At 43.5% G+C, this 14162-nt stretch overlaps 1 protein-coding gene across 2 annotated transcripts in view; it reads right to left on the bottom strand.

Moving 5' to 3' along the window:
• The window catches only part of BORCS5 (BLOC-1 related complex subunit 5), a 97402-nt gene extending 87942 nt beyond the window's left edge, over positions 1 to 9460 (bottom strand). The window contains exons 1-2 of one of the 2 annotated variants that reach the window (XM_061205209.1): positions 9419 to 9460; positions 6544 to 6687 (exon numbers count right to left, since the gene is read on the bottom strand). In XM_061205209.1, coding sequence (XP_061061192.1) covers positions 6544 to 6687; position 9419 — 145 coding nt within the window. In that variant the 5' untranslated portion in view covers positions 9420 to 9460. The other variant, XM_061205208.1, reaches the window with a different exon arrangement.
• Positions 9461 to 14162: the final 4702 nt, after the last annotated feature.

Below are 14162 nucleotides of genomic sequence, written 5' to 3' on the forward strand. Positions count from 1 at the left end.
AGTGCTGGAAAAACACTGATAACATTTTTGGTACTGAGTGCTTCCTTTTCAATATCTCTAAATAGGCAATAGGATTTTTTCTTATCACAGTTCTTTTAACAATTGCCATATTATAATTATCTAGACATCAGTTTATACAATATTAGTTACAATTTCAGTTAAGATTTTGGAAGCAAGAGGCATATTTACAAATCCTTTCCCAGGATGAAGTACTCCAATCTGTCAGTCACTCATTAATTCAAGAAACAGTCTGTAGTGGACATTTGTGATTTCTCCCACAGTAGCAATTCCTGCCTAATAGTCCTCAGTTTCCATGCTAGGAGCCATATGGTTCCAGAAAACCTTACTATACTTTAGTGGTGAAGCATGTGAGCTAGACTAAGCCAATCAGGTAGCCTGTCACCTAGGCATATGACCATGTGACCCACGCCTGACTAACTAATGAGAATCTCTTTTGCTATAGAGTGTGCATTATATGGATAAAAGACCTGGAACTCCTGTAGCCATTTTGCTTTCATGTAGAAAACTAGTCAATGGATGGAACCAATACATGAAGGACGACAGAGTGAGAAGACAGAGAAAATTACAGAAAAGTAAAATGAGACCCTGACATTATAAACCTCTGGATCAAACAGCACCTAAACCTGAACTACCTGTGGGATTACAACTGCTTCACAGCCGTGCAACTGTGCAGTCCCACAGGGTCCCGTTCTCAAAAGGGGTCCCCCACATTTGGTTCAACGCTCTTGTGCTGCCTTCTGAAATTCTTAATAATTTTATCTTAGGACCTGTGTCTCTAAATGAAGTCCTATGGAACAATGGAGCTGGTCTATAAGCAAAGAAAATATACGTGGCAATAACTAGCACGTGTGGGGCAGTCCAGGATTCTTGGGACTCTGAGAGTAAAACCCAGTCAGGACCTGGATACAGATCTGCAGAAGCAGCAGCCAGGGCAGCAGTGGCTGTGACCCAGCAGAGAGGAGGGGCTCCTGGTGGAGGCGGTGCATGGGGACTGGCTTGCCTGTCTCTGCACCCGTCCCACTGGCATCTGCACAAACGTTACCTCTGGGCACTGTCAGAACTGTCAACAGCAAACTACAAGTAAATAAAAGAATATACTTGGACATATGCATCACGTTCTTAACAACCAAGCACAGAACTCCCAACAGAGCTGCTTAGTGTCACTGAGGCTTTTACACTGTATATGTTTGATCTCCCTTGTTGGTAACAAAGACAGTCCCCTCCTTAGGCAGCAAGACAATCTTTTTTTTTTTTTTAATTATTTTATTTATTTATTTATTTTTGGCTGCGTTGGGTCTTCGTTGCTGCATGCGGGCTTTTTCTAGTTGCAGCGAGCCAGGGCTACTCTTCATTGCAGTGCGCGGGCTTCTCATTGCGGTGGCTTCTCGTGTTGCGGAGCACAGGCTCTAGGCGTGTGGGCTTCAGTAGTTGTGGCACGCGGGGTCAGTAGCTGTGGCTCATGGGCTCTAGAGCGCAGGCTCAGTAGTTGTGGCGCATGGGCTTAGTTGCTCCTCACCATGTGGGATCTTCCCGGACCAGGGCTTGAACCTGTGTCGCCTGCATTGGCAGGAGGATTCTTAACCACTGCGCCACCAGGGAAGTCTGACAATCTTATATCTTGTTGTATCCAGAGTCAGTAACAAAAATGATCAGTCAGTTGCAAAGAAAGTCATATATGTACGTACCACCATGTCCTCTCACGCATGCACATATATTCATCGCCAGGAGTGAACAGAATAATTATTTTATAACTTTTATATATAAAACATCAATATTGCATTTCACCTGTATTTCATTTCTATAGAATGACATAAGATAGTGGGATTAATTAAAAAATATGAATGGTTGAATTTTAAGTAAGAAATCCATAGGGTTTGTTTAACCTCTGGGAATCTAATTTGCATCAAATCTACATTTTGCTTTTGTGCTCTGTCGTGGCCATTTATTGCTACCTTCTAATTTTTTAATTTCTCATTTTCTCTTAAGTGTGTTACATTTCAAAGTAAGTTGGTACTTCAGAGACTGCTATGAAAAAAAGAAATTCTTTTGGCTTAAAATAAAAGAGGAACTTTACTAATGTAATGTTATTTGGCATGCGTATGGAGCATAAATTATACCCTGGGATAGTTACCCAAAAGGGTTAAGACCAAAGAAAGAATCTGCTTGCTTATTAAAAATGCACACATTACCTCAGTCATAGGAATAGCCCCAAACTCGCCCAGCCACTGCCTCTGCAGATCACCCACCAGCATTAGCATTACATCATATGACATTATGGAACAATTGTGAACTCTGTGTAGTACTTGAATGTATTGTTTTGAAAGAATACACTGTCATTAACTGGAATAAAAGCTTTCTGAAATCAAACCTGGGGGGTAGCCCTCACTGTGTGGCCCTTCTACTACTTTGAGAAACAGCCTCATTCTGAAAGCAGTAAAGGGGGAAAGAGATTAGAGTATAAAGGCAACAGAGATGAGTGATCCCTGCCCAGGCCAGCAAGCAGATGCAGGGCTTTACATTACCAGGCAGAACAATGTCAAAGCAGGAGGCTCTGTAACAAACACGGCACCTGAAAATCCAAACCAGCTCATGCCCATCACCCTATTTCCCATTACAGCCTCATGATTTTTACCATGGGCTTCGCTGGAATTGGAAACTGAGTCTTTCTTTTTTAAATCAAAGTATAATTGACTTACAACACTATATTCGTTTCAGTTGTACAACATAGTGATTCGATATTTTTATACATCACGAAAAGATCACCATGATAAATCTAGTTACTAGCTGTCACCATAGAAACTTATTACAATATTACCGATTATATTCCTGATGCTGTACCTTACATCCCTATGACTTATCTATTTTAAAACTGGAAGTTTATACCTCTTAATCTCCCTCGCCTATTTCCCTCATCTGCAACTCCTCTCTCCTCTGGCAACCACCAGTTTGTTCTCTGTATCTATGAGTCTGAAACTGAGTCTTATTCTATGTACAAAATAGTTAAAACTCGATGTCCTGATGTCATCTTGAGATGGGCTATCACTTATAGCCATGGGACTCTAGGCAATGAATTGAAGCTCTCTGAGCCTCAATGTTTTAATGTAGAAAATGGAAAGAATAATAGGTATGCAGAGCACGGGAGGTGAGGACTAGCTACTATTACTATCATGATTATACTTATCACTTCCACCCAGTTGTCCCCTTTGCCTACCTTTTCTAACCACTGTCCAAGATGTTTCTTCTTCACAAGTGAAACGCGAGCATCAACTTAAATGCTCACTGGCTTATTTTGTTCCCTGCAGTCTGGCCACTGCCCCTTGTTACCATTTCTATTTTCACATCACTCTCCTCAGGTGATTTCTCTACCCTCCTTAGCCAAATCCTAGGACTCCTCTTAACTACATGCTGCTTCTCGCGAGTTTTCCTCTCTCCTGCACCTACTCTCAACATACTCAACAACCAAGGTTCAAAGAGGTGAAAAACAAAGTCAAGGCAACACAGCCAGTTGGTAGCCAAGTCACAATTAAAATCCAGGTAGTAGAACCCTTGTAAACTGTTGGTGGGAGTATAAATTGGTGCAGCCATTGTGAAAAACAGTATGGAGGTTCCTTCAAAAACTAAAAATAGTACTACCATATGATCCAGCAATTCCACTCCTGTGCATACATCCAGAAAAAACAAAAACACTAATTCGAAAGGATACATGTACCCCAATGTTCACAGTAGCACTATTTACAATAGCCAAGATATGGATGCAACCCAAGTGCCCATCAACAGATTACTGGATTAAGACGTGGTAATATATATACAATGGAATATTACTCAGACTTAGAAAAGAATGAAATACTGCCATCTGCAGCAATGTGGATGGACCTGGAGAATATTATGCTTAGTGATATAAGTCAGACAGAGAAAAAGACAAATACTATATGATATCATGTATATGCAGAATCTAAAAAATAATACAAATGAAGGTATATGCAAAAGAGAAACAGAGTCACAGATATAGAAAACAAATCTGAGGTTACCAAAGGGGAGAGAAAAGGGGTAGGAACAAATCAGAGGTATGGGAGTAACAGATACAAACTACTAAATATATCAATAAAATAGATAAGCAACAAGAATATGCTGCATAGCACAGGGAATTAAACCCATTATGTCGGAATAACCTACAATGGAATATAATCTGCAAAATACTGAATCACTATGCTGTACACCTGAAACTACACAATATTGTAAATCAAATATGCTTCAATAAAAAAAAAATAAATAAAATCCAGGTAGCAATGCAAGCAAGTCCAGCTGTGTCACATTAACTGCACCACACTAATAATTCACTCTTGGGGTTCCCAGTGATGATTTTAAATCTGAGGTGAGCTTCCCTTAACACCAAACCTTCTCCCAGATGTTTCCCCTACTAGTCAACTTATCATAAAATATGAATTATTTCAAATGCTTAAAGAAGAAACACTAATTCCAGAAAATTATTAAATACATCTCAAAGTTCTGGGGTTGTTTTTTTTAGTTTTTAGTTTTTGTTTGTTTTTAGCATTTCCCAGAAGTGGGGACAAAACTAGATCTCACAGGCCTCACCCAGGACTAGACGACTTTGGGAGGAGAGAGGACATAGTTAACAGGAAGTGGAGGCACGAACATTGTGACTGTGAGCAATACATGCAACTCCAGAAGGGATGGAGGACAGAACACAAGTGTCCGCCCCTACGTTTCTAAAGATAAAGGTGTGTGTTTTAAATCTGGTTGCACAAGGATATATGAAAATGGAAATTTCACTAATGTTGGCTTCTTTGGAGAATCACATTATTCCTCAAAATAACAGAAACTAATGAGAAGATGGGTAACGGGATGTAATGTGTTGTTTTGCATAAGAATCAGAAGAGTTTACCAGTGTCTAGCACTGAGGCCTCCGGGGGAAGATTGAAAGCTTGTATTTCCTCATCTGTAAAGCAGATGAAGTACTGGGAAGAATGAGAAGTATATGGATCATCTATAAAGCACCATTTGGTTTTATTTTTGTTTTTTAAGTACAGTGTGGAATAGTTTAACTAGTACAGGATTTGACATCAGTGATAAAGGTTCAAGTTCAACCTCTAGCTGCCAGCTGTCTAATCTGGCACAAATCATTCAAACATATTTAATGATGTAAGAACTAAAGGGATACTGTACATGTGTGTGTAGGGGAGGGAACCTTTTAATACAAATAGCTCTATAAATGTAAGATGTTTCATATTATATTGTACCAGGTTAAGTAAACCAGGGTAGGTCAACTAAATCATTTACATTTCCTAATCTTTTGTGGTGAGAGGGAGACAGAGTGATTCTTACAGCAGAAACCCCATTCAGTTAATAGAAAATCATTGCCACTACTTAAAAAAGATATGAAAATAATAAAATAAATTAATGCATGTATTAATAACAAGTTAATAAAAGTATAAAATAAAATTATCAAATGAATAATAAAATTCATATTAAAAGGTAACTACCTCAATATATGCTAATCATATATTAAGAGGGATGACGGTTTGTACACATTCTCTCCTTTCAGACACGAACTCTCTGTCAAACAAAACAGTTGCCAGGATTAATTATAAGTGTATCAGTGATCATGGAGATTTTCTCTATGGAGCTGAACTAGTCAAACCATAGTCCAGATCAAAAATAAGAATGAAAATCTTTTTGTGGAAATAAGACAGGTAAGCCAACTTCATCATCATTCATTCATTCATTTACTCAGTCCCTGCTTTACACCAGGCTCTATTCCAAGTGCTGAGGATTCAACAGTGAACAAAACATGGAAAGTTCCTACCATCATGGAGCTTTACATTCCAGCAGGGAAATACAGACAGTAAACAAATAAGTAAACTATGCAGTAAGTCAAGGGTGATTATGTACTCCAGAGAAAAACAGGCAGGGAAAAGGACTGCAATTCTAAATACAGCAGTCAAGGAAGGCTTCACCAAGAAAATGCCATTTAAGCAAAGACCTAAAGAAGATGCATAAGGCACAGAGATATCAGGGGAGAATGGTGGGGTTATGCACACCTTTCCAGCAAGTCCAGATAAGATAAAATGCAATCTCTGGAAATAATTTCTATCCTCGTAAATGTATTGAGGCTTGCCTTGGGTCCTAGTATGTGGCCTATCCTAGAGAATGTTCTGTGTGCACTTGAAAAGAATGTGTATTCTGTTTTTTTAGATGTAGTGTCCTGTATGTATCAATTAAGTCCAACTGTTCTATTGTGTCATTTAGGATCTCTGTTGCCTTAATGATTTTCCGTCTGGAAGATCTGCCTATAGATGTCAGTGGGATGCTACTACAGTCAATGTCTTGTAATAACCTCTAATGGAAAAGAATCTGAAAAAGAATATATGTGTGTGTGTGTGTGTATACACACACATATATATATAAAAAACCGAATCACTTTGCTGTACACCTGAAACTAACACAATATTGTAAATCAACTATACTTCAATAAATTTTTTTTTAAGAAATGCAAGCCCTTACCTTTCAAAAGTGGCTGGAAGGTTGGAATCTCTTGCAACTTGATGACATCGGGATCATTGCTGACATTCCGTGAGGCCTGGGAGCCCTGAGCTACAACCACAATATCATCCATCTTGGCTCTATGCTTAGCTGGAGAAGGGGCCACTGAAAATAAAGTTACACCACTCAGGAATTGCATGTTATTTAGCGACCTCCGTCTCACCAAAGCTGTTTTCACTGTAGTCATTAAAAAGGATATTTTTTACACAAAAGATGTTCACCGCAGTTATCCTGCAGTGGGGGCTGGGTAGGGGAGATGAATTACAGAGATGAATTACCTCTATTTCCCATGGTATTCCAAAAACACCTTCAAACTTTATAGGACCATACAACATCTATGAGACTGCTTTTGTAATTAAAAGTTTATTATTCAAAACACAAAATAATAACCAGATTGTTTTTAATTTTTACTTCTTTGATCCTCCTGACATTTGTCCCTATTTCCCAATGAGGAAATAAGCATACAAAATTTAGCTGTGACTTGCCCAAAGTCACCAGTGCTAGAAACAAAGTTAAGAAGGAAATTGGAGGTAAATGGATTGTTGGTGTACATGGCCCATCCCAGTGACGCTGGGGTTGCAAAGCTGTGTAGCCACCCTATCACAGCAAGCCCAGCATGATGAATAGATCCTAGTCACAGGAAAAAAATCCTGGTTCTTAACTCTAGATGATGGCACCAGCCCCCTCACCCTTAGAGTCACAGGGCAGAAAGAACCGGCAGGTCCACTGTAGGCTGAGGCAAAATAAAGAAACTTGAAGGACTGCTAAAGAGGCAGGTCAATTTCAGGTACCTAGGAGAATGTAATCCATTTAGAGGGAAGTGATTCAAACTATCAAGGACTCCCCAGACCAAGACATCCTCTGCTCCCAAACATCTTCTGGTTGGGGCAACAGTGAATCTTTATTGTTTTACACTCTAGAAGGTAGTATTTGCAGGCCCATCATAATCATGTCTCAAAGGTTGATCCAGGTATGCCATAGAACTGCCCTGCCTCCTGGAGGCTAACGTCTCTTAAGGCTTGGCATTCACTCTTTTACAATCTCAGCTACTTTCATTGTTCTTCAAGAAGTCTCTCTTCGCCTCTTTCGGTAAGTTACCTAATGTTTTACAAATCCCAAGCCAGAAATCTTTCCTAGTACAAATTCAGTGATTCCTCCTTCCCCAGATTCCAGAGGAAAACAGAGTTTACTAGATTCTAGCTAGTCTCTACTACTTGTCTGTAAAATGGGGCTACTGTGAGGATTAAACATGAACACATGTGAAGCACTTAGCACAGGGAACCAGGTAAATTCTAACCTATGCTAATCGGTAGTACTGGTTAGTATGCTCTAGTACTGGTTACAGCCCATGCTGTTGGTTAGTAGGTGAGCAAGCCTATTAAAAAGATGACATGCTTCTCACAAAATATGCTTCTGGCCCGACACAGAGGCAAGAAGGTAAGGGGTAACAATTATTACTGCATTTGTTGTAATAGATACTACATTCCGGATCTTTCAAAGAAATAAGAATGAATGTAGCAGTAGATGCTGCTCACCGTTAAAAGCTGTCTCAATCTAGCCCCCAGAATGGTAGACTGAACTAGCCTTGAAGGTTACATTTCAGTGTGGAATACCCATAGACCTGCTAGCTTCTACATTTCTGAACTACATATCCTACCAAGATCACAGCAGTCCATGACCAGGGCTCTTTTAAGGACCCAGATATAAGCCAATTTGGATTAGCAACTCCAGAGCTTATCTGGGACAGTCCCAGTGGTCCTAGAGTTTGGTGGGTAACAACAAAAAAAGGAGCAAATGATCCTCAATTAAGCATCAGCTGTTTTATTTGAGGGCTCACTATACTACAGGAACAATAATCCTCCCATTCCTACATCAAACTCGGGAGAGAAATCTAAACAACATGGGTGGGGGAAGAATAGGGAAAAACACCAGATCTTGCCTTCCTGGCCAACTTCTACATTAGAAAGGGAGCCGAGACACCTTCCGATGGGAAGATGCAGTTTCTGGACTGCATTCAGCGATTGTTCACCTGCCACACATCCCTTCTGGAAAAGAATCTCTAGGACCCATTTTTAAGAAGAAATTTGTTCTTTCAGGTCCTATAACCCATCCACTGCGCGACCCAAATCTCACTGTCAGTCATGAATACTAAAGCCAAATATTAATTAGGTCCTCCTTCAAAGAGTAGGCTGCAGCTGAGAGGAACAGCTGTTCTGAAAACAAATAATGGGCTCGGGCGCCCACGCTGGCTTAGCTTGCAATCACAGGTACCGGCTTCCATCAGGGGAATCAAGGCTAGGGCAGACGGTAATTTTTTTTTTTTTTTCTTTTTTAAGAAAAAAGCATGGTGAGGGCTTTCTGTGCGTTCCTGTCCGCCGGTCCCAGTCCCCAGCAGGCTGGAAGGCAGCCCGCCCCGCAAGCAAACAGGGCTGGCTGGAGAAGGGTGGAGATCAGGGCACCGACCTGAGGAGTTCAGATCGTTGGGTCGGCTCTCGGCCTCGGAGCTCTGCTCACTGCCCATGGTGCTGGCAGCGGAGGAACGGCGGAACGGGCGGCGACCGCTCGGGCGGCGGGGCGACAGGGAGACAGGGAAGGGGCCGGAGACCGGGATGCGGAGGCTACACAGGCTGCGCTGTGGGGATGGCGCGCCCAGCCCAGGCGGGGGCGCGGGCGGCGGGGGACGGGGAGGCCCTATTCGGGGAAGGACGTGCAAGGAGGTGCGGCGGAGCTACACACCGCTCGTCTGCCTTATTTAGGGAAACCCAAGGCAAGGAGGCGGGGAAACGCCGGGCACCAGCCGCGCCTGCAGCCGGCGGGCGGCACCGCTTTCACTCACTCGCTCGGGCGCCACACGCTCCTTCCTTCTCGGACGCGGATTGGCGGCGCCGGCAGCGCGCAGCCGTCAGTTCCGGGTTAGAAGGCCCACCCCCACGCCACCGCCCCGCGCCCGAGGGAGGGCGGGGAAACTCGCGCTGGCGACTCCGGGGGCGCAGCCTTAAAGGGCCCGATCACCTCAAAACCAGAACCGCCCCAAAGGGTTACCCGTTTCCTGTTGCAATGTTGCGCGTCACCTTTAAGTATCATCCACACACTAGGCACTTTATCCCCATCGTTAGAACTTTATTAATAGGCTTTTGGGGAGTTTGTTTTTGTGTGTGTTTTTTTTGGTATTTATTTTTGGGTTTTTTTAATTGACATATAATTGACATAATACTGTATGCGTTTCAGGTGTACAACATAATGATACGATATTTGTAATATATTGCAAAAAATTTAACCTTGTTTTACAGATGGGGAAAGAGAGGTGCTAGATAGATTTAGAATTGGAATCCACAACTGCCTGGATGCCAAGCTCCTGTTTCAGTTCCCAAAGCTGGAAGTTTGGCAGTGGAAGACCGTACAAAAAATACTAGATGGTGAAAGAAGGAGCTGGAAATGAGTAGAAAATGCTGATTCATGTGTTAGGGCGTTTGTGCATCTTCAAAGGAAAGTGGATGCCCCAAGTCTAGTCACTTTCTGGCCACCTTGACAATTATCCACGAGGCCTTCTGAAACGAGCAAAGGCAAGAAAGAAGTACTACAGGTAACGCAGTACAGAAACTTCCAACTTTGGCAGGTCAAGGACTTACACCTAGCAATGCATTCCCACCAAGGAGTTGGGTGGCTCTGGGGTTCTCAGAACTTTGCAACTCATTTTATATTGTTTGTTTCACGAAATTTCCAGCAAATGCCCTGAGAGCGTCAAATTGATGAAATGATTTTCAAGTCCCTTCCACTCTACCATATCACAGACATTTCTCCTGTTTTCACTCATTTGATTTTCACAACAACCCTGCCGCCCATAAACAGGTAACTTCCTCGTGGTTAGGTAAGTGGTGAAACTAGGATTTAGGACTCTCTGGTTACAAATCTCATGCTCTTTCCTCTGCTCACCATTACAATACAGTCGTCCCTGGGTATCCGCAGTCCCTGGGTATCCACGGGGGACTGGTTCCAGGACCTCCAGCAGATACCAAAATCCATGGATCCTCAAATCCCTTACAGTTGCCCCTCCAATTTCGAAGGGTAGGAACACTTGGGTATGGAGGGCCCACTGTACCTTGAGAAAAGTGCAAATGAATGTAAATTCAGTATTTTGTGGGAATGTGAAGATAGAACTGAAAACTGCCTGAGAGATCAAAAGAGTCTCCTAAAAGACTATAGTCTTGTTGAAGTTTACATAAACCACCAGGCTGATGGGACTGGAAAGGCCTTACTAAGCAATGTGCCCATTCCCTCTTGGGGCTCTCTCTCAAGACATTCCCTCTTTGGGGATGGGTGAGAGAAGAAGTAGGAGTGGGGAGAGTAAGTCATATTCTGACTCTTGTTCCCTCTCTTCCACACCAAAGTATATTTATCTTGTGTTCCATACCCTAATCTGTACTGATGTGATGGTGGTTTGTATGCTTCCCTTAGGATAAACGTTTCATTCTAAAAGGAATATTTTGTCCATCAACTGATGAATAGATAAATATATCATCCCATTCTCTACTGGCCAGCAAGGTCTCTGCTGAGAAATCTGCTGACAACTCTATGTATGAGAGATTTTTTTTCTCTTGATGCTTTTAAAATTCACTCTTTGTTTCTGATTTTAGACAATTTTATAATTTGTCTTGGAAAAGAACGTTTTGGATTGAGATTTCGGGGTGAGCTATTAGCTTCATGAAGTTGTATGTCCAAGTCTCTCCCCAGGTTTGGAAAGTTCTCAGCTATAATTTCTTTAAATAAGCTTTTTACCCTATCTCCTGCTCTCCTCCTTCTGAGACTCCAGTGATAACGTACATCGTCTCTCTTGTGGTGTCCTATAAGTCCCATAGGTTTTCTTCATTCCTTTTCTTTTCTTCTCTTTTCTTTTTCAAATTAATTAATTAATTTATTTTTGGCTGTGTTGGGTCTTTGTTGCTGGGCGCAGGCTTTCTCCAGTTGCAACAAGCAGGGGCTACTCTTCGTTGTGGTGCGCGGGCTTCTCATTGCGGTAGCTTCTCTTGCTGTGGAGCACGGGCTCTGGGCACGCAGGCTTCAGTAGTTGTAGCTCACAGGCTTCGTTGCTCCCCGGCATGTGGGATCTTCCCGGACCAGGGCTCGAACCCGTGTCCCCTGCATTGGCAGGCGGATTCTTAACCACTGTACTACCAGGGAAGTCCTCTTCATTCCTTTTCATTCTTTTTTCTTTTTTGCTCCTCTGTTTGGGTAATTTCAATTGATCTAGTGGCCTTCTAGATCACTGATTCCTTCTGCTTGGTCAAACCTGCCGTTGAAGCTCCCTGTTGAATTCTTCACTTCAGTCATATTCTTCTGCTTCAAAATTATTGTTTGGTTCTTTTATTATGTGTTCTCTCTCTTCGTTGAACTCATTTTGTTCTTGTATTGTTTTCCTGATAGCGCTAGATTGTTTGTGTTCTTTTCTAGCTCTCTGAGCATCTTTAGAACAATTATTTTGAATTCTTTATCGGGCAATTCTTGGATCTCCATTTCTTTGGGGCCAGTTACTGGAGGCTTACTATATTCCTTTGGAGGACTCATGGTTCCCTGATTCTTCGTGATCTCTGTAACCTTGCATAAGTGTCTGCTCATTTGAAGAAGCAGTCACCTCCTCCAGGCTTTATGAGCTGACTTTGGTAAAGGAAGATTTTCACTTGCAGGTGGGGACGTGCTGGAGCATGCTGTGACTCCAAGTCTAGTGGTGCAGGGCGCCAAGTGCAGGGGTATGTGGTGGCACAGGGTTCAGAGTTACATGATATCTTTTAACTCAGGCCACTGGAATCCACAGTGTCAACAACTGTGGCCCTTGGCAAGCACTTCAGTGTGTCTATAGTGGCTCTAAGGGCTGTTGGGGTCCTCAGCAGCCCCTCCAGATCCAGTGGCTAGAGACCAGACAGGTAGTAGTGGTTGCTGATGCCATAGGGATGCACACACTCAGCTGCGGGGGTGCAGCTGCAGGTGCCTATAGAGAAGCAGGAGCTGGTTGCCAACACACACATAGCAGTGGGGGACTGGGCAGGCAGAAAGGCTCAGTGCCAACCAAATGCTCATTGGCACCTGCAGGGGTCCTGGTTGTTGGCTAGCACTCCTTTAGCTGCCAGGTCTCACCGTGGGTGCACGGCAGTGGAGGCCAGTGACAGGGGTCTGGCCAGGGGCATGCAGGTGCACATCTGGAGGGACTGGCTGCAGGTGAGCACAGTGGTACAGGCCAGTGACAGAAAGGCCTGATCTGGGCCCACGAGCAGCTGCGGGGGCCCTGGCTGTTGGCACGCCCTTCTGTGGCTACACAGTTTGCCCCAGGCACGTGCACTACGGTGGAGGCCAGTGACGGGCATCAGGTGGTTGGCATGCAAGGTTGCAGCTGGAAGGGCTAGCCCAGATTGTGCACATGATGGTGGAGGTCAACCAGAGGGTCCAGACTGGCATCTTGCATTCATGCAACCACAGAGGCCTGGGCTGGCTGCCAGTGTGGTTCCAGACTCCAGGGGAGGATAGGGGCAGGGGAGGGAGCAGAGAGGGACACAGGCAGCTGTCATCAGTGGGTGTGAATACCTGTAGGGTGAAATCTATGGGGGTGGGGTCTGAGGTAGCTGTGCTGGTCATCGGTTTCTTCAGTGGTGAAAGCTGCTGGGTTTGTTTGCAGAGCAGGTCACTGGAACCGTGATCTCTTCTGCTGCATAACTGCTGTTAGAAGTTCCTGCTTTTCTTTCTCGTTCCTAGCCATCTCTATACGTCTTAGCTTTGCAGGTCTGGGTGGGGTGAAACCAAACGTGGACCATCGTGCGGTGCCCTGAAAGGCTGGGGAAGCTGGGTCCTCACCCCACTCCTTCTTTCTAGCAAGGAGAACTCTTTCTTGCTGGCAAATTCCCTCTTGGTGCTGAGCAGTGCTGGCTAGGGGGATGGGATGATGTGGGCAAAATGAAGCTACCTTCCTTCTTTCCTTGTGTAGTTATTCTCAAGTTTTTTGTTCTGCTGGGTTGCTGTAGTTTCTTAAGTGGACTCCAGAGTTCTCCCAGGCCTGGTTTTGTTTGTAGATAGCTGTCTAACTGTTCATCTTTGTGGGGGCACAGAGGCTGGGGCCTCCTATGTTTCCATTTGTTTTCAATGAATGGATAAATAAAACGTGGTATAGTAGGCTATTATTTGGCGGGGGAAAAAAAGGGGAATGAAGTACTAATACATGCTGCAACATGGATAAACCTTGAAAACATTATGTTATGTGAAACAAGCCCACAACAAAAGACCACGTATTGTAGATTCCATTTACATGAAATGTCCACAAGGGACACTATAGAGACAAAAATAAGTAAGTCTAAGGCTGAAAAGGAGGGCGGGTGCGGAGGGGATATGGGGAGTGACTGTTAATGGGTGTGGGGATTTCTTTCTGGGAGTGTTGAAAATGTTCTAAAATTTATTGTGGTGGGAATTCCCTGGTGGTCCAGTAGTTAGGACTCCGTGCTTCCACTGTGGGAGGCACGGGTTCGATCCCTGGTCGGGGAACTAAGATCCCGCACGACCCGTGGTGCAGCCAAAGGAAAAAAAAAAAAGAAAGCTAAAAT

This window comes from Eubalaena glacialis, chromosome 11 (assembly GCF_028564815.1).
Source record: "Eubalaena glacialis isolate mEubGla1 chromosome 11, mEubGla1.1.hap2.+ XY, whole genome shotgun sequence".
Lineage (NCBI taxonomy): Eukaryota > Metazoa > Chordata > Mammalia > Artiodactyla > Balaenidae > Eubalaena > Eubalaena glacialis.